The sequence below is a fragment of the Curcuma longa genome, chromosome 11 (assembly GCF_044706935.1).
Source record: "Curcuma longa cultivar G26 ecotype Majalengka, Jawa Barat chromosome 11, ITB_CL_G26_1.1, whole genome shotgun sequence".
Lineage (NCBI taxonomy): Eukaryota > Viridiplantae > Streptophyta > Magnoliopsida > Zingiberales > Zingiberaceae > Curcuma > Curcuma longa.
Genome location: NC_133871.1, coordinates 6,722,742 through 6,742,540, shown reverse-complemented (window position 1 = coordinate 6,742,540; position 19,799 = coordinate 6,722,742). Strand labels below are relative to the sequence as shown.

Genomic DNA, 19,799 nt, shown 5'->3' with positions numbered 1-19,799 from the left:
GATTTATGAACTCAAGAAGAAGTTCCAATTGGGATTAATTGACTGATCAAAGTGAAAATATTTCAGTAATTTATGAATTTGACAAAAAAAAAACTAAACATGTGACCATATATTATATGTTTTTGTTGCTACCTACTATATTAAATATTCTTGGATGCTGTTTTTTTTTAAGGAGGAAATAGAACTATATTTAACTAACCTTAAAATCCATCTAGGAATGTCATGAGTAGGTAGGCATTTTCAGTTCTCCCTTAGCATAACACAAACTATCAATTAGTAGAGTTGTAAATGAGTTGAGTATGTTTAGGTAACACAAACTACCAATTGACTTGATTTCATATTAGTAAATTGTTCTAAAAATATTAGTTGACTAGTCAACTTTTATATCTTGAATTCATTTGGTGTATTGGGTTTCCAATCACCAATCAACTAACAACCCTGATTATGATCATTTCTAAGATTGAATTTGTCTATATTAACTTCTATCCTCATAAATACAAGCCACTTGACACTTAGCTCATTGGAGTCTTAGCATCACGGAATAACTCAGCCCCTCAGTCATCTCTCCTCAAGCTACTCATTCCGTTGATACATATGAGCCCATGACTCTTCCGCATGCTTCACCCATTTAGTTGTTTAAACATCATGTAAAATTATTTTAGAAATGTTACGGTCGTGAGTTGAAGACTTGGGAGTCGACGTACCTGATCCGACCCTTGTGTCAGCCCAATCAGCCGAATCGACGGGTCCCCTGAATCAGTCCTCTCGTCACGATTTTAACTTCAGGATTCTAAGTTCGAGTCAAGCTGACCTCTCGCTAAGGTCGAGCTGACCTTTCTCTAAGACCGAGCCGACCTCTCGCTAAGGTTGAGCCGACCTCTCCCTAAGGCCGAGCTGATCTCTCGTTAAGGCCGAACTGACCTCTCGCTAAGGTCGAGCTGACCTCTCATAGAACTCAGCTTGGACCTAGAACATAGAGCATATTGACACCTCGATATCTCGGACATAGTCCCAAGCCGAATCCTTATCCAAGTCCTCTCACAGATCAATTCCTCCTACGAACCCAAAGCCTCTCAGTTGGCTCGGTGACTTCGCTCTCATTCGGATTCAACTAGGGTTTACGCCGAATGGCCTTCACGGTGCCCTGCTTCATTATTTCCCATCATTTCTTCTGACAGTCTCATGCCCCTAATTATGATCGTCGCTCTGACATCTACATATGAAATGACCCCACACTCGTATGTCAACGATGGAACTATCATTTTGATCATTCCATTCCTTTTGACAAGATTCTTATCGATGATGGAACACCTTCCTTAATTAAGATGTGACATGACGTCCATTACAGATATATAAAGTTAGTCCTTCTTCAGATGGAGGTATGCACACTCACAACTGACTCTCGACTCTTCTTCTATTTTCTTTCCTCCTTCTTCACGGACTGACTTAAGCATCGGAGTAGTCGAGCCAAGACACCTCCTAGACTTCCTTCTCGCGGTTGTTGTATTTGCAGGCTCTTCCAGCTTCGCGATCCTCTTCTTGCACGACCTCATCCGATCTTGATGCTGAAAAGATGGTGACGCGTCTAGTAGAAGCGAATATCAATAGGAACAAGAAAAATACCTTTATCATTTATCATCCTGCCCAGGGAGCTTACACTTACGCATCGTGCGTTGGTGCAGTGCCGTATCAGTTGCGGCAACAGAGCACGCGTTGATCAACATTTCCGTTATATGTCAATCGTTCGCACGCCGAAATGTTCTTCTCTTCCCATTCCACACGAGAACACAACACCATTCATTGCTAGCTAGCTCCATCGCATTCGCTCCGTCGTCTACACGAGTAGAAAAAACAATTAATAAAAGATGCACGCGTCGCCATCTGAATCACTCAATGCAACCATCTTTCTGCCTAAACTATTGACCATACATGAAACGTGAATCTATCGAGCAGCGCAGCGCTGCCGCAATTAAGAATCGCAGTGTGTTTCACGAGAAGTCTGAATTATCAAAAATGAATAAATCTTTTCATTGCTGATTCGTTCTGCCATTCATGTCGTTATATATTCTGGCTGTCGCATGCCGTCGCTTCACCGCGTCCGTTGGGGTTCTTCTGTTTTTTGTTTTTGCCTGCTAGCTAGCTCTTGGGGAAATTAATGGAGGAGGAGAATAATTTGAACTCGGGGCTGCTCTCCGCGAGCGCTTCTTTCAGGGAGTTGTACTACGGGGCTGTCGCCGGCGCTGTGCCTTTCGAGTGGGAGTCGCGGCCGGGAACGCCCAAAAACGACCGGGCCGCCGCCAGCAGCGCCGTTGACCCTGATCCGCTGACGCCACCGCCCTGCTACTACGGCGCCTTGGGGATGGGGAAGAGAGAGACCGGGTCCAAGTACTCCTCCAGGTCTGGCCGCCTCATTCACGCCGTGGTACTGCTCATCTTGAGGAGGTTCCGGCGGCCCGCTTCTTCGTCCTCGGTCAATTCCAACTCGAGGTCCTCCTCTTTCTCCTCCTTCTCCTTCTCCTCCTTCTCGTCCTGTAAATGGAACAAGGAGGACAACTCCATGGACTAAATTTTGGGCCTGTAATTAAATCCTTGATGAGAAAGGAAATTGCAACCTATTGTTCATGGCTTATAGCTTAAAGCTCCAGTGGATCTATAAGCTTGCTGAATCTTGTTTGAAACACTTATCCCTGTTGATTTGGTAGGACTAACAGAAAAACTGTGAAAGTAGTAGATATTAAAAAACTTTTCTCTATTTATTTTGTAAAAAAAATATGAATTATTATTATTTTTCTTTTGTGTAACTAATAGGCAGACAAATTTAAAAATCTATTTACAGATATATTTTTTGATTATTTTTTTAGGGATTTTTTTTTCACTTTGAATTCCTTTCTATTCTAAATCCATCCTTGGAATAAACAGAGGATTATTATTTTACAGAGAATGAAACATATGCAAAATCTAATTACTAATTTTAGGAAATAGAATAGATTAGAAATAGAATATGAATTGTCCAGAGACATGGTTAAATTGGATAATGCGTAGTAGATATTGCTGATATTGCTACAAAGAATAAAAAAAAGAAAGCCCCGGCTGCACGTCTTGATAGAGAAAATATCAAGAATTACATTACATATTGTCTGACTTAAAACAAATAGCGTATTTATTTTATATTGAATATTTTTTCATCATTTGATAAGCTAATGATTTTTTTTTTCATGTTTCACAATACAATACGATTAACCAATGTGGAATTGCTTAATGAACAGATAGTTACGATTTAACTAGATCATTAAATTTAAAAAAAAACATTTAAAGAAATTAGTTTCCACGCTTGAAGATAAAATTACTTCTTTACACTTGGTCATAAATAGATGTTTTAAATGAAACTAGAGTAAAAAGATTTGGAGATGGAAAATGTAGATTTGAGAGAAAAAAAGTGGATAATTAAAAAAAACATTAGATCAATTTACCATCTAATAAAAAATCCTAAATATTTTGGGTCTAAACCTCAGTTTTATCCTTCTAGATTGATTAAGGGATGTCAAACATTGAGGGAGACTTATTAACCTCTAATTGAAATGCACATTAGGATAATTTAATGCTAAGTAACTATCTTGAATTATTTTTGAAATTGTATGAAATAAATATGCCATGATTGTTTGCCTTATGTGCCAATGTTTACCTATTCATATCCACATCCATTTCATTTACCAGAGCAGACCTGCCAGTATAATCCATTGTTGATAAATGCAAACCAAATCACCAGATTTCTTGGTACGTGTTGGCCTAACCATTCTCCCAAACTAAAATTGTGAAAATAACTAGAAACCACACTAGAGAATAGAAACCAGTCCTGAACTAGGTTTAGGTTTAGAGATTCAATCGTATCTTACCACACAAAAGAAAAAGTTGGTCTAAGTTTTCACTTCTGCAGAGGCAGCAAAGCAAGTCTCTGGAGGGCTTGCCAACAATACAATTTATGAAAATAAGTGCAAAGACTTGTGTGCCAGTACGAATCAAATGAAGGTGAAGGTCCTTTAGCCAGGAGGCCAGTTCATCTGTCTTCCACCAAGAAGATGAATGTGCAAATGATACACCGATTGACCTAAAAGAGAATACCAAAAACGGAGTCAGCTACCATGTGTGCAAAAACAAGAATCTCAGTCAAACTTGATTCTGGACATGATGCATACATCCATTGGGACCATCGTTGATGACGATCCTAAAGCCCTCTTCAAGTCCTTCCTGTTTTGCAACAACTTTGGCAATGTATAGGAGGTGACCAAGTATCTCTATGTGCCTCTCCTCAGCCTTTTTTGACATTATTTTGGAGCATAATTAATGTTTAGTTGTCATAAAATAAAACAGCCACTTATTAAAGAGATCTAAACTGATAATTGCAAAAGAGTGAGTGACGAGATGCCTATATGTATCTTATCCAACTCCACGCAAGACTAAATCACTAGTATATACAGATCCCTTACATTACATCTCCATTATGAGAAACCTCATAATCAATGGATCTTTAGCTAAAACTATAAATTTATTAATCTTCAAATATTTCATATCATCTTAATATATTTTCTCTATCATCGGTTGGAACTACAACTACTTCCTAATGGTAATATTTCTATTTTTCAAGTAATCTTACGCATCCATCTCAAGCATCTCGCCTATATAGTACACTAATGTTCTGTGTTGTTTCCTAGTTTCTCTAACTCTAATTCATAACAAAGTAAGGTGAATTGTATCCTAATGTTATAATGTTTTCCTTTTAATCAAGGGGCATAAGATGATCGCATAAGACCCAAAAGTTTCTCCAATTCATCCACCAGCTCCTTAAACTTTGGATGAGTAATATCTCCCCATTGAATTTAGACTCGAACAAAAATAGGTGACAAATTTTGCTCTTTTATTTTGTTAACGTCGACAAAAGATATAACAAGATAGATCACATGGTGCCGAACAAATCAACTTGTATGGTCATAGATGGGCGTTAAACCCTTTAATTATCATGCTAGATATGTATGTTTGATGACCTAAATGTTACTAGTATTTATTTACAACCACACATTGTTGATGTGTTACTTTGAGTAGCTATTCATATAGGTAAGAGATATTCCCAAATGATGTCACAAATGATTGTTCTTTTAATCTAAAAAGACAAAAACAAAGGAAGAAATGTTGTACCTTTGATAGCCCAGTCAACCCATCTTTAACTTTTGGAATGATCAAGATATGTGTGGGAGCTTGTGGAGTGATGTCTCTGAATGCAAGTGCCTAAGATTCAAACCACAAACCATCAATAGCGTGCCTACCAACTACAGATAAATGTCCATAAGCAGTAGTTAATGAGTCTTCTAATACAATTTTTTAAAAAAATTGTCATTGCCAAACATCAATTAGTTCCAGCAATAGGTATCATATTGCCAGTACTAGAATGGAATCAGACTGAAACCAATACCAAATAATAAGACTGCTGAATTAGTTTGGATAGAACCAACCATGAGCATGGGTTCATCAGCATAAATTCCATGCATATAGAAAGATGATTTCAGTGGAATTAGATATATACAAGCAAGTTTCAAGATATTAACTTCCCGAGATAAATGAACCAAGCAGTATTCTGTTTGGTCCTGCACAAGTGAAAATCAGAAGTGCAGAAAGTAATTTTAGCATATCCAGTATAAGAACTCTGGAACTGTTGACACATTTAAGAACATAAACATTTACATACACACACAAAAAGTTCAGCTTGAAATACATTTTACCTTGTCATCCTCATAAACCACAGTCGAAGGAATCTCTCTCTTTATGATTTTGTCAAATCTGAAAAAAAAAAATCAACATTGAATTTGATCAAAAATCATCAACTACCACAGTATGAATGATTGTCTTAAATCCCCATGATAAGAATGGCATTGAAACTGATAATTGTCCATTAATATTTGTCATTTGAATGGGTCATACAATTACTTCAAAACCCAGACAGAAATCAACCATGTTAGGAAACAAAACTATTTCTCCTTTACACAATGACCCAGATGAAACTAAGACTTGTAACCAGCTCAAGACAGGATCTCAATTACATTAAAGCATACTTATCTGTACCATATCAACAAATATGATGGCCTAAAGAATGGGATGAGGCTGGAGCACTAAAGAACCTGGGGCGGTTCTAAATATGGAACGTTCACTCAATATAAAAATAAAATAAAGACAGATGATATGGACTCAAAATTTTCCAGTGTAATTTTCCCTAGTGTAAAGTGGTGTCCATAATTTCATTCATCACTTCAATCAACACAGAAAAAGTAACTTTTGTGTAAGAACACATAAAGTAAAAGAGAACAAATTCATCTTCCACAAGCACAAAAAAAAAAAAACAGATGACTCCCATATTACCAACATAGTTGATGTAGATGTATGCAAGTGCACATTGTAGTCAACCTTTTATGTTCTACTGTTGTGTCCAGTTTCAAGGATCTAATGCAGTCAACGTTTTAAGTTATGCTAGTGTGAAAGTCAGTGTGTCTGGTTTCAAGGATGTACCAAAGTTACAGTCCTAGATTCATAAATTTCAACCATGTAGCATTCCTCATTTAAGGAGCCTACGTTCAGCATACTCCATATTTCACTACACATGGCCTCTCAGATATTGTTGGACCGTTGACTGTAGTTGTCAGAGTAGGTATTTTAATGGACATTTAAAAAACATAGGTAACAGCCATATCATGTTGAAAAAAAGAAGAAAATAAAATAAATTTAGTTGATAAACTGGACAGGTAAATAATAAAAAAAAAGTAGGAAAAAATTAATTACTAATGGAATCCATAATGATAAAAATGATTAGTCATACTAATGTAATATTACGATATATTAGTAATAATCCTATAATTCATATAAAATCATAAATAGTAAGATAACTGTTAACGAATCATTCATAGGCAATGAAAATCCTCATTGTCTTCTCAATCACAAGATAGGGGACAAAGGGAGCATGACACCTTCTTAATCGCAAAGGGGATGTGAGGATCTTATTTATAGGAAAGTTGTCATTTTTCAAAGGAGAAACTGTTTAGCATTGTTATGGGCCAACCTTTAGCAGTCATATTGATCAAAGCCTTATGAGCAATTTTGGTTGTTTATTCTCCTACTATGAGACTTAGATATAGGCTAGGGAGCTCTTCCAACTATGATCACATCTCTCAGACCAATGATCTATTTGTAATCTCTTTCAACTATGGTAGTTAAAGATTGAGATGACCATTCACATTTGTCGATTTTAGGCTTTTCTAGCCAATCTCAAAGACATTGTTTTATATCAGACGTTAGGATCATGCAAAATTGCTTTGACTAATTCACCATCATATTCCTGTATTTTTTTCCCTAAGAGCCAATAAAAACTCAAACTTTGAAAGGCTCTACCCTTCCACCCTGTCTAATGTGTACATGTAGATGTCATAGACTTCTACCTCAGTCCCACTATCCTATGATTCCATAGTGGACCAACCCTCATGCACATCTTGCATCTAAGTTAGACCATCATAGAAGGTCCTCAAAAGCATTCCACTTCACACCCACCTCAAAAAGGTCTTCGATAAGAATGGAAGAGGGAGAGAAGTATAAAAGATAACTTTTATGAACAATGCTAGATAATTATCTTGATAAAAGCTAGGGATGGCAATTTCCTCGGAACCCGGTGAAGGATCCGATACCCCATCCGAATGGAGGAGGGTATAAAAGGAGTTTTTGGACCCGATTAAATAATCAAGTAATTGGGTATGGGTCCTTAAATGAGGAATGCTACATGTTTGGGTCACGAACCAAAACATGTTTCTGTTCATTAATCAACCAGCTTGAATCACCTAGTTAGTCAACTCACCAACATTCAGTCAATTGATGTTCATTAGTTGACTAGACTAAACCATAAACCTAAACTGCCCCCTTCTCGAAGTATCTTTTGGGGTTTAAGGTTTTAGCAATCAACTGAAGAACCATTCAATCGATTGTATCATCAAATACGACCATCCTAATGATGGTCGCGTCCTCCTAGATTGAGAACTACCGTCTCCCTTTGAGTACAAGTCTTTCAACACTCAACTCAAAAAGAGTTTACATATGCAGCTTCTCCACCACAAGGTCATCTCCCGTCAGACTTCTTGTCTCTCGAATACACCTTAACTCACTCCATGTGTCATCCTTCATACTCTACCTATGTAGTTCGCCTCCCAAGCACAACTTCACTCCGATGCACCTATCTTGTGGTTTCTTGAATGTCCCACGTCATCCTTCTTTAACCTCCATGACCTTGAGCCATTCGGTATCCATTGACCTTGGCCGCACAAGGTCTCTCCATGTGTATTTCTCCAAGATCTGCATGACTCAAGTACATATGGCAAATACAAAGATAATCCTAACTTAAACTCTTTGTCTAAGCATCAACACCTATGATCAGTTGACCTTATCCACACCAAGTTGTCTCCATGTGTATTTCTCCAAGTCCTCCATGACTCAAGTACACATTAAATTTAAAGATAATCCTAACTTAAACTATTTGTCAAAGCATCAACACTTATGATCAATCACTTGGGGGCAGATTGCACCAACATAAACAAAACAAGAAAACTCTAATTCAACTTTATTTTCGTATCACTCTTCGTGGAGAAAATTGAACTACACGGAAACAAAAAGATTTTGGGGAATGAAAAAACTTATTTGATGAAATAAGTCAAAGCCTTTAGTATCTACCCATAAGTCATGCTTTCCAGCAACTAGTAATACTTGTCTTTCAGGGAAAGAACATTTAAAGGCAAATCTCTACGTATCATACTATAGATGACTCCCAGATAAGGAGGAAAGGGGACATTAACAGAGTACCAAGCCAGGTCCGTCCTATACATCAAGTGAATTGCCACCATGAAAAGATTATCAATTTGTTATACAATAGCCATAATCCCTGTTCTGATACAGGGAAAAAAGACACGATTAATTACACTAAAGGACAGAACTTAACGGAGAGATAATCAAGAAAAGACGCAAATTCCTATTTTTATTACTATAAAAAAAATATCGGAAATTGACCAAATGCAGTCTCTCAAGGGAACGAAAGAATCATTCGAGGAAGGAGAATCGGGTCTCAAATCTGTCAAACACGGGAAACTATCTATTATCTACAAACAAGATGCTTATGAGTAACATGTAAACGACAATAAATAATTGCTAAAAAGATTTGCAGGAGTAAAAGAAAGATGAGAACAGAGACTCACATCGTGGGCGCATCAGTCGGAACAGCAGCCAGAGCGGCCTCCTTCTCTGAAGCCGCCATGTCTATTCGCGAGGGAGTTCGTGATTTCCCCGTCGGTCTCCACTATGACTAGAACTAGGGTAACCGATCTCCTTGTGAGTTTACGATACTACCCTTATTAGTTGTGGCCACTGTGGTCATTTTTTGATTCGAGTCGATGGCAGTTTAGGGAAGCCAACTTATACACAGTGGAGAGCCTGCCCATTTCCATTAATGAGTTCAGGCGTCAAGAAAAGTAATTCTTCTAGATCGAATTGATTAAAATTCAATTCCTAATATTACAAAATTTAAAAACATATTATCCTAAAATTAAATTTAAAAATGCATCCAAAATCGGTGGAATTTAAATTTGAAAATTTTCTTTTAAAAAATTGCAATAAAGAACTTTTTTTTTGCTTATCATCTGATTTTACTCAACGAAATAGAATATTCAATTGGCATTGGCATTTCACACAAATTCAAATATAAGAATTGGAATTAAAGTTTTTGATAATCTATATTATTACGTAAAAATCAAAAGAACACTTGTAATTATCAGAATCATCAAAATAACATCTTTAAAAAAAGTCAAAAAGATATTAAATATTTTATTACATTTTTTCATATAAAAAATATTTTTATTTTAATATTGATGTAGCAATTTCCATATAGTTTAAAATAAATTAATTTAATTTAATTTAATTTATCAACAATATTATACATAATCGCAATAAAAACTGCCATAATATTTTTACAATTATTTTGATCATTAAATTTAAATAATTTTAATTAAATTTAGAGAAAAAGTATAAAAAATATTTTATATACTTTTGATCAAGCAAATTAAATAGGGCACCCTTTTTTATTTTATTTTTATTTTTAAAAGGAACGACTTTGGTTTCTTCTGTAGGTTGAAACTCTCCCATGTTGCAACCGTAAACAAATTAATTAAGCATCTTCAAATTCCAATTATGATAAACTGTATGATATTTTTTACAATGGGATAAAAAATCTAAAATGTTGACTACTAAATGAACTTCCCAAGCTGCTGTTTTGGTAACATGTGCACCAAACAAAATGGTGCCTCTCTGCACAGTTTAAAGTGGTGTCTAAATAATAGCACGAATAGAGAGAAATTTCAAGACTTATGTATCAGATATAAGAGCTTCAAGCATCAATGAACTTAACACAATCCATTTAGTCAGGATCAATTATTTTAGTAGCAACAAACACAATTATTGTGCACAGGGTGGACCTTAAAAATCCTCAATTGATGTAACAAAGTGAAGTCGATCATCAAACTCGAATCCCAAGTTCGGAAATCTTGGTGACCCTCTGGTTCAGTTCATGCCGCTGGCTTTTCAAACCAGATGTCATGGAAGCCAACTACAAATTGGAGAGTGGAAAGTATTACAAGCTTCATCTCTGCAGGAAAGGAAAAGAATAACGAAGTGGTTTGTATTAGATGCTTGCCTCAGCACGAAGTTCTAGTGCTTTCCTTCCTGGAACTGCCCTTAGGTCCTCCATTAGATCTGCAAGTCACATTTTCATCAAGTTTCTGAGTACCATTTCAACAAATAGTGATCAAGTCCAATGAATTGGACGGCTAAATTTGCATAAATTGAAATATTCATAATAAGGGCACTCTGCTTTTTACTTTAAAAGATCACAGCCCTCGTCACTTACAAAATGAAATCTCAAAGTTAAGGATGTAGCTTATTTAAAATTAGTGTCGATCACCTTCTATAAATCCCAGGTCATCCTCAAGAATACTCTAGGAAAGAGCCCCTCATTTCACAAGTTAGATTATTTTTAAATTGTATGATACATTGATATAGTATTGTCCAATAGAACATCAGTAAGATAGCTACGCATTAAAATTATTTGTGTGCACATTTTTGTGTTAGCAATTGGACTTTATGATCTGAAGGTAAAAGAGCAATGAGAAATATAAGATATTGATCTCATGTAAGATTGCAAAACGATCCCTTCATTTCACATTTTTCAACAGGCATGATGAATGTTGCTAGGTAGATGAGACTGAATATCTGCATTAATCAAGCATTTCAAGAAAGAAATTTACCTGTAGCTTGGGATTCTACCTTATAGATGTACTTTGAAAGCCTTTGGATTTCATGACCAGAAGCTCTACATAAAAGTTTAGGCCTCGTCAGCTAATTGCCACAAAATATTCCAGCACAATAAAGTTCCAAGCACAGGAATGTAATGCAGAGATTGAAGCAGACCTCATTTTTGTACTTCCACGTTGTAAATCCTCTTCACCAAAACTTATTTTTGTAAGTATATTTTTGCTCTGTTTCTTTAGTTTTGAGATAGATTCATTTATATCTCTTAAATGCAATTCAGCCTCAGTTAGACGTTTCTGTTTCAACAGACAAAAGCAACATTAAATGCTTTGTAAATGCAAAGAAAACAGATTAATAATAATAGAAATTATGACAACTTCAAATCTAAAAGTACATGGAAGAACAAATGAAATGAGAAATTAAAATATCTGACAGTGCAAAGAATAATATTGAACATTTAATTTAAAATCTGGAAATTTATCTCAGGGAAGACCAACATGAAAAGTCTAAGGAAGAAGCTCCAAATCAAATGTAGAATAAAGTTATTAAATTTTAAAACAGGTAGAAGGGCCAACAAACTCATGCTTGAACAACAGAAATTTTACTCCATAGGGAACTCAAAAAGCTGAGAATACAACAACAGTACTATCACTTGGCACAATAACCCATATGGATCACCATTATATATGTGAACTAACAATAGTTGGAGCCTTAAGGAATACAAGCTCATTTTAAGAAAAGAAAAATATAAACTGATTTACTGAGGTTTATGGATCTAATACGATCAGACAGTGGCTACAAGCATTGTAGCTTGTCTTACAGTGTTGAATTTTTAATATATGTTGGCTTTTCACTAGTACTGCCTTATAGCCATCTGGTTTAAATTAAATCTAAGTGTATATGATAAATTTCAAGCCCTGTAATTACGTCAATTTTAACTATTTAGAGCCTAATTTAAAACCAGGTTCGCTTTAATGATGTGACTGATTTTTGGAGCATAACAGCTTGAAGGTCCTCTTTTTTGTGTTATATCACTCTCGCATAAAAATACTCCTGTGGATCTTGGACAAATCAATTTACTCGCTGCAATTGCTGCACATATATTACATCCAGATCAAAAAATACTTGGTTTGATATCACCAACTGATAAGTAGATGTTAAAAAATCAAAAACCTTGTTATATTTTGGGTGTTTGGTGGACCAGTGGTTATGCTCCCAGTTTTCTCAAGCGACAATTTCATAAGCATTCATAATTGGTCCAAGGTCACATATCCTTGGTGTCACATCTTCACATCATAGTAAGAGTTATGTTAATAACAAATCATGTCTGGATAAGGATTTCGTCTGACTGTGTTCATAATTGTAAAGATCAGATATCAAGAACACTCAAGTTGGATGAAGTTATGTCAAGTCATGAAGTTGAAGCAATGATCAGAACTCATAAAAGTATTAAAAATGTTCAAGTTTGGATCCATTTATGTGTGAATGCCATCTTTTAAGACCATATTATTGGTGTATCAAGAAATTTTTTCAGGTTTTAGTTAATTTGTGAATACATGTTTATCTTACTTTTTGGTGGTTCATTTGATCACGAATTGGACCCTATCTCGAGCCTTAAAGAACAGAAAAATCCTTGAAAAAACATATGGAAAATTTCTTGACAACAAACTGGCTCCCGATGTAAACCTGAGCTTTTTACAGAGTGGATGTTGGACAACTGACTGGTCAGTGAACCATTGTTGACTATCAACCCTGAATCAATCTGAGCATCAGATACTAACATCAGTCAATTTCCTAGGTCGATTTTTTGAATTGCCTCTTCTTAGGGATCAAATTATAAATAGATCAGAGACTAGTTGTTAATATACAAAATACTGGATGTAAATGCAAGATGGTAATAAGATAATATATATAGGTAGATGGGAGTACCTAGAGAGATAACCCTAACAATTTTTCTCTCATTAGCAAAGCACTAAAGCAGTTTCCTATTTTACCTCAACACTAATCACATACAGAAGCATCACCACCTAAATTAGCAAATTGCAATTGCAAAGCAGGAACATGGTATCCTGGCTGCATTGTCCTCATGCACATATCACAAATCACTAAATAACTAATTGCAACACTCTTTTTTTGTGTCATTGTATCCTGCATGTAGCCGACCCCACTTAGTGGGATAAAGTTTGGTTGTTGTTGTTGTTGTATTGCATCCTGCATGTCACATTGCCATTCTCTGCTTCACAAGTCATCACATTGGTTCTATGCATTGTCATATCATGCATCTTAGGATTCATTCTTTGCTTCTCACAATGTCATTATTATCTCATGTGTGGCTACAGATATACATGAGACAAATAGGATGATGTGGGAGAATATTGAACCAGAATCACTTGCCCTGCATTCATAGGTCATTAATCCTAGTCCCATGAGCATCTATCAATGCTTCTTTTCTAGCCATGAGATATTGACAAAAGCACAAGATATTCAAACTGGTGCTATCTCTCACACAGACGATTGAAAATCTCTTTCAACTTAATTAATCCAATAAATTTATGACCACCTATTTGATCAGTTCAAGGTTTTTGCTAAACTGATGTTTTAGATATTTACTTCAGATGTCTACCCTGTTTTAGTCAAATGCTCGAGTTATGCAAGATTGCATTGATAAGCTCCTTGCTATTATGTTCTTGCATTATAAGTCTTGGACATGAACCAGCTATGACTCAAACTCTTAGGCACACTGATTTCCCTCATTAACATACAAATGATGCAAATTTGGCATGCTTCTACCACTTTTACTCCACTTCTGAGCTCAAGTTGAACTGCTCTGCTTATGTAGTCCATCCATAGTCAGGATTCAGGAGGATATCCTGGAAGTGATGGATCCAGTCAACAAGAACAAGGTCAGAAGAGGTAGCTACAATTATAGATCTAAGTATTGCACCTATTGCAGAAAATCAAGGCATGCGAAGGATAAATGCTATCTATTGCATGACTACCCACTTGGTGAACCCTCACATAATGCTCACTCAGTTTGAACCACTTATGTAGGTCAGATCTTCAACTAATGTTAATAAGCATTCTACCACTATCCCAACTGAGGACTACTCCTGCTTCATTGAGTTACAGGCTAAATATGCATCTCAACCTACTACTTCTGTAACACATGGAGAAGCTTCTGTTTCTTGACACATAACTTCAGATAATCCATGTGGGATCAAAGATTCAAGAGCCTTTAAGCATATATTTGATAACTTCTATTCTTTTTCTCATATTCACTGTCAACACCTTCTACCATTAGGTATCTAGCTATCTCTATCGGTATTAGGGATTAGAGAGGTTTCTATATATCTCTGTCCTTATCATTTTTCTTTATTTTATATTTTAGTTTCCTTTGAATCTATTATCAGCAAGAAAACTAAGTCTTAATTATTCAATAACTTTTATTGATAATTATGTTTCCATCACAATTAAAGGACTAGAAAGAAGCCTGGCATAGGAAATATCTCAGGGATAATACAAGTTGGTTGTCTTCATGCACAGTATTAGTTGAATCATCTTTTCTTCAAATCCTTAGAGCCTCCTAGGGCACCTGAGCCCACAAAACTTAAAAGATGATTCTGAATTTATAACCTCCAAACATTTGAGTATGAGTCCAGTTAGGTAGGGAAACATCTAATATCTTCATTCCCTTAAAGTGTCCACAAATGTGCTTTTGCATCACTTGTATTTATGGTCCAAGTCACATGTGTTAGAAACTTAATATCAATATTAATACTACTGTTATAGACCATATTAGGACATATTTGTAACTACTGCATATTATAAGAAATAAAGTTTATAACAATAATAATGAATATAAATTCAGGTATAAGAAAATACCCATGTAGGATACCCTAATAAATTCTTATTAACTTCTTCATGGTATTAGAGCATCCATCAATCCCCTTTCTCATCATGATTTTGCATAGCACATGAATCATACCCCACACAAGTTCCACGAACAATGTCTCTCTTCACAGACCTAAGGGAAGGACAAGGCAAAGACATGAGGTCATTTCAAGTTCAAGCATCGTAGTAGTCCTCCAACCACCTCTACCAAGTCCCACTCACCTCAACTAAACCTTATTTATGCCAAACACCCTCAAGGTATGGTAAGTGTCTGTGATACGCCCATTTTGAAATGGTGCACACTTGATGCCAAGAATTAAAGTTATGTCAAGTCAATGGGCATAGACGAAGCTTCTTGCGTCAGTTGATCGGCACAAGCAACAAGCTTGAAATGATTAAATCTCATCTAGTAGCACCTTGCGATGACAACAGCGAATTCACAAGACTCCTAAGACACACACGGCCACTCTTGAGTCTTTCCTCAACTTAATCGCCACCTAGCAACACACCGCAACGATGGAGGAAACTTTGCGAGACTCCTAGCAACACCTTGCAATGACAACAAAAAATTCACAAGACTCCTAAGACACATGACTACTCTTGAGTCCTTCCTCAACTTTGTCGCCACCTAGCAACACATTGTGATTAAGGAGGAAACTTTGCGAGACTCCTAAGACGCATGCAACCAGCACATGAGCTCCTAAGATGCACGTGACCACTTCATAACCACTCCTAAAACCCTCCTCGATTATGTTGCCACCCAACAACACCTCATGATGATGATAGTGACTTCATGAGATTCATGAGATGTATGCAACCACTTCACAAGCTCCCAAGATGCACACAACCACTCCTAAAATTTCGTTGCTATCCAAGACAACCTCTTCACAAGTCTTCCTTCATCTAGTGTTTGGAACAAGTGTTCCACATGCCTTCCTCCTCTCCTTGTCTCCTCTTCAAGTATTTGTCTTAAACATGCCTCCGACACCAAAACTCGACATGAACAACATGTTTCAAGACTCGACTTAAGATTTCAATTCATGCTTAATGCACAAAATGGATTAAATGTCTCAAATGCTATAGTATTATTAGGTATCAAGGATGATATCTTATTTCCATAACCAAGACAATCAAAGAACCTACTAGTGTAAGATAACAATAGTTTTTAAGGATGCAAAATCAAAGAATGTTTGAACTCCAAACAAGTCAAAGAGCTTGTTAGTTTAGGGCATTTGGCTAGGTTAATTAAAAAGTCAACTAACAACATCCCTCTACTCACAAGAGAATAGTTGCCCTAAGGATAATTGTCTTAGAAAATAATATCATCATTAACATTCTCGTATACTTATTAGAAGAGAAAAGGAAAGAAGAAGAAGAAACAATAAATTGGCTTAGACTAAGTGAGTAAATTGATGTTTAGAACATTTGGTTCACTTTTCTGCTATGAGGCTCATATAGCCTCATATCCTAGTTGATTGAAGCACATAATAGCAATATCAAAGACTATGCAATGTGGTAACTGAAGTATGTGCGATGCAGAGGGTTGACCTGACACGTTGCACTTTAGAATAATAGATAACAGAATAAAGATTCTAACTCTTGGATTGAAACCCCCTGGCCCCATTGTTAAATTCAATTTTGTAAATTTCATATAGATGACACCAAATTGTCATATGACAGTAAGCACATGCTCAAAGTTTGTTATGAAATTGCCATTAATATGTAAAACTCATGTCGAAACTTACCTCCTCGGTTTTGAAACGGCCTAAAGTGTTGCGATACAAGATCCTCCTAGGCCCTGCTAGACCAAAATTCATATTTAAAAATTAAAAATAGTCAAATAATTGATGACATATAAAATTAAAAAATAAAGAACGAAAAAATTTGAAGATTAAGCACCAAATATTTAAATATCTCTTTTATTGTGTTGTTTGTAGAAAATCATATCTTACATCTTCCCCATTTAAGACACCAATTTTTGTCGTCACATCTCAAGTTATAGTTTATTGTAGAACCATCATGCATTGGTTCTTAGTTTTGTACCCACTTCTAACCACTTGATTACCATGTCTCCCAAGCATATGTGTTTATGATAATGCATTACTAAGTACAATCCAAATATTAAATTTTCTCAATTGGATATTTTATAAATGGACCATTTTCTACATTTTTATGATATCTATGCCTAAACACTTCATGCACACACAAAACAATGTTAATTGATACCTCGCAAGAGAAGCAATCCAACACCCACAGCAACTGCACATGTCTCAACTGGATGTTCATATGCAACTAGCACCTGATCTGGAATAATCATATAGTAATGAGATGTATCAATATACAGTGCTAAGAGAAAACTGAAAGGAGAAGGCTTGACAATATTCTATGATCCTCATGAATAAAACTATTATCCCTAACTTGTTTTTTTTCTTTTTGAGGGTAGCTGAATGCAAGACTGCATTTCAGTGAAATGCAGTGAAGGTAACATTCAACTGACAATAACTTCAACTAGACATTTGGCAACTTAATACTATCCCAGGCTAATTAGGGCAACTAAAAGTAATTTTTTATATGATCCAATTACCTTTTACTTTGTGCACTAATGCGTCTTCATAAACTTGCCACTGTGGCCTCACTGTCTGCATAAGATCCTAAGACATTCAAATTTAAATGTTTCAGTGAAGTAAAAAATGCTTTTGGTTTATGCATCACTAGTCTACAAAACAACTAAAATAATTGAGTATACAATATACAGAAAACACACTAGTGCATGTATCATAATGGTTATAGTTAACCAACAGAGAAAAAAATGCCTTTCAGCATCACATTCCAATTTTATTGCTCTAGGCGATCATACCACGAATATCAGGGTTTAACAAGATGAATGAATGATGAAAAAAAACTAAATTAAGTAAATCTATGATATGGATCAAGTCCATCTCCTAAAAGTTAAGAAGCGGGGAAAACTCAGCCTCTTGAAGGAAAGGAATCGGTCTCCCTGAGTTAAAATGAAAACCATTTCTTAGGAAAAGAGATCCCCTCGCATAGACTCAACAATATGGACCCAGATAAATCAACTGAGGAAAGTCTCAGTGAAAGGATTTAAAGATTTGGCTACACCTAAAGACACGTTCTCAATTAAAACAATGATAATGAGGAGGAGGAGGAGGAAGAGAATTTGTAAATAGACATTCCTTATAATAAGTGAAAGGAAAACAAGCAATTAAGTATGAGTTGTAATTTTTTTTCTCCGCAAAAAACATCTCATTGAGCATGAAAATAAATAAGCAATAACAAGTTATTATTTTCCTCCTTTTATCTCTAAATACCTCTCTCTCCTCTAACCTCTCTTATCACTCACAATCGCTACTGCACTTCTCACCACCATCTCCATCCTCTTCCCAAGCCATCAAGCCTCCAATTGTTGTCGTTGTCTCCCGTAGTGGCCGATCCCTCGACCGTAACAATCAAAATGTGACTATCAAAGCAACCACCAAACCTTACTTTGACATATTTCAGGCTTCCTTAGAATCGGAGAAAAAAACAAATTCATATACATCGTACTCGTGCGTAACTATCGCAAGTAAGCAAGCTTTGCAGGCCTTTTAGTAGTTTAGGAAATCGAATTAGAAGAACAGATTCTTCAACGACAAACAAAGGAAATCGATTTTGATAAAGCGGGTGTAATCAACCCAGCACCTGGAACCTCTCCAAGGACCGAGGTGAGCCCTTTTGAGAAGATTCTTCTGCTGGCATGATCGGATCGGAGCTCGAAGCCTTTGCTCGAACCTTCTTCTTTCTGGGTCAGTTCCTTCCTTTCAAGCAAATGCGAGCGACACCAGTGTATAAACACATCATATTGTGCTTAGGGTTTTCCAACGTGTTTTTAAACTAATTATTCAAAAAATAATTTTAAAAGGGATAAAAAAAATTAAGGGTAAAAATTAAACATACATCGTATATTTGTGTTTAGTTATTAAACTTTCTAGGCAGATTGAATTACTACAGAACATATTTATTAAAATATATAAGAGTCGAATTTCAATAAAATTAAAATAATATATTTTTTGTAATAATTAATTATAATTTTTTGATTTATTTCTTCATAAATAATCATGAAATGGATCATATGATCATTAAAGTAATGAATTAGTATTTAGTTATTGAAATATTGTATTTGTTGGTGGATTATTTGCAAACATGTTGATCCTAGATGGATTTTAAGTTCTTGGTGGCTAATCAAAGGATTTAAGGAAAAAATAAGAACAGAAAAATAAAATTACATATAATAAATCTAAAATAGTTCAATATTTATTCGAATTTGCATATTGACACAGATTTTATATATCAAACAGTGCAGATGACTCATTAACCAAAATAAATTAGAAGGATGGAGTGACCCTAGAGGGTGGATTAGACTAATAAGCTAAATTAATAATATCAATTAAAAACAATTAAATGGGTATATTGAATGGACATGACACCGGGGCCAAATAGGTTTAAGGGAGCGAATCAAGTGGATTAAGTGTGTTAAA

At 35.6% G+C, this 19,799-nt stretch overlaps 3 protein-coding genes across 3 annotated transcripts; 1 reads left to right on the top strand and 2 right to left on the bottom strand.

The window, feature by feature from the left end:
• Positions 1-1,941: 1,941 nt before the first annotated feature.
• Positions 1,942-2,664, top strand: LOC141842166 (uncharacterized). The gene has a single exon (XM_074730388.1). The coding sequence runs from the start codon at positions 2,156-2,158 to the stop codon at positions 2,564-2,566; it is 411 nt and encodes a 136-aa protein (XP_074586489.1). The 5' UTR covers positions 1,942-2,155; the 3' UTR covers positions 2,567-2,664.
• Positions 2,665-3,834: 1,170 nt separating this feature from the next.
• On the bottom strand, positions 3,835-9,368 carry LOC141839596 (14 kDa zinc-binding protein). The gene is made up of 5 exons (XM_074727381.1): positions 9,270-9,368; positions 5,772-5,829; positions 5,191-5,280; positions 4,194-4,311; positions 3,835-4,105 (listed from the first exon to the last, which is right to left on the bottom strand). Exons 1-5 carry the CDS (start codon positions 9,326-9,328, stop codon positions 4,038-4,040), a joined length of 393 nt encoding a protein of 130 aa, XP_074583482.1. The 5' UTR covers positions 9,329-9,368; the 3' UTR covers positions 3,835-4,037.
• A 1,044-nt stretch (positions 9,369-10,412) lies between these two features.
• LOC141841406 (RGS1-HXK1-interacting protein 1) lies at positions 10,413-19,102 on the bottom strand. Its single transcript, XM_074729577.1, has 8 exons — positions 18,964-19,102; positions 17,849-17,915; positions 17,491-17,568; positions 17,010-17,062; positions 11,533-11,669; positions 11,370-11,434; positions 10,760-10,818; positions 10,413-10,672 (listed from the first exon to the last, which is right to left on the bottom strand). Exons 1-8 carry the CDS (start codon positions 19,018-19,020, stop codon positions 10,583-10,585), a joined length of 606 nt encoding a protein of 201 aa, XP_074585678.1. The 5' UTR covers positions 19,021-19,102; the 3' UTR covers positions 10,413-10,582.
• Between the last annotated feature and the right edge of the window lie 697 nt (positions 19,103-19,799).

Excerpts from the sequence above, each read along its gene's own strand:
- LOC141841406 (XM_074729577.1), bottom strand. The coding sequence starts at position 19,020 with ATGCCAGCAGAAGAATCTTCTCAAAAGGGCTCACCTCGGTCCTTGGAG. Across the intron at positions 17,916-18,963 it reads GGTCCTTGGAGAGGTTCCAG|GATCTTATGCAGACAGTGAG; the intron begins GTGCTGGGTTGA and ends TGAATGTCTTAG. Across the intron at positions 11,435-11,532 it reads CGTGGAAGTACAAAAATGAG|AGCTTCTGGTCATGAAATCC; the intron begins GTCTGCTTCAAT and ends ACTTTTATGTAG.
- LOC141839596 (XM_074727381.1), bottom strand. The coding sequence starts at position 9,328 with ATGGCGGCTTCAGAGAAGGAGGCCGCTCTGGCTGCTGTTCCGACTGAT. Across the intron at positions 5,830-9,269 it reads CCGACTGATGCGCCCACGAT|ATTTGACAAAATCATAAAGA; the intron begins GTGAGTCTCTGT and ends TTTTTTTTTCAG. Across the intron at positions 4,312-5,190 it reads GGTTGACTGGGCTATCAAAG|GCTGAGGAGAGGCACATAGA; the intron begins GTACAACATTTC and ends ATGTCAAAAAAG.
- LOC141842166 (XM_074730388.1), top strand. The coding sequence starts at position 2,156 with ATGGAGGAGGAGAATAATTTGAACTCGGGGCTGCTCTCCGCGAGCGCT.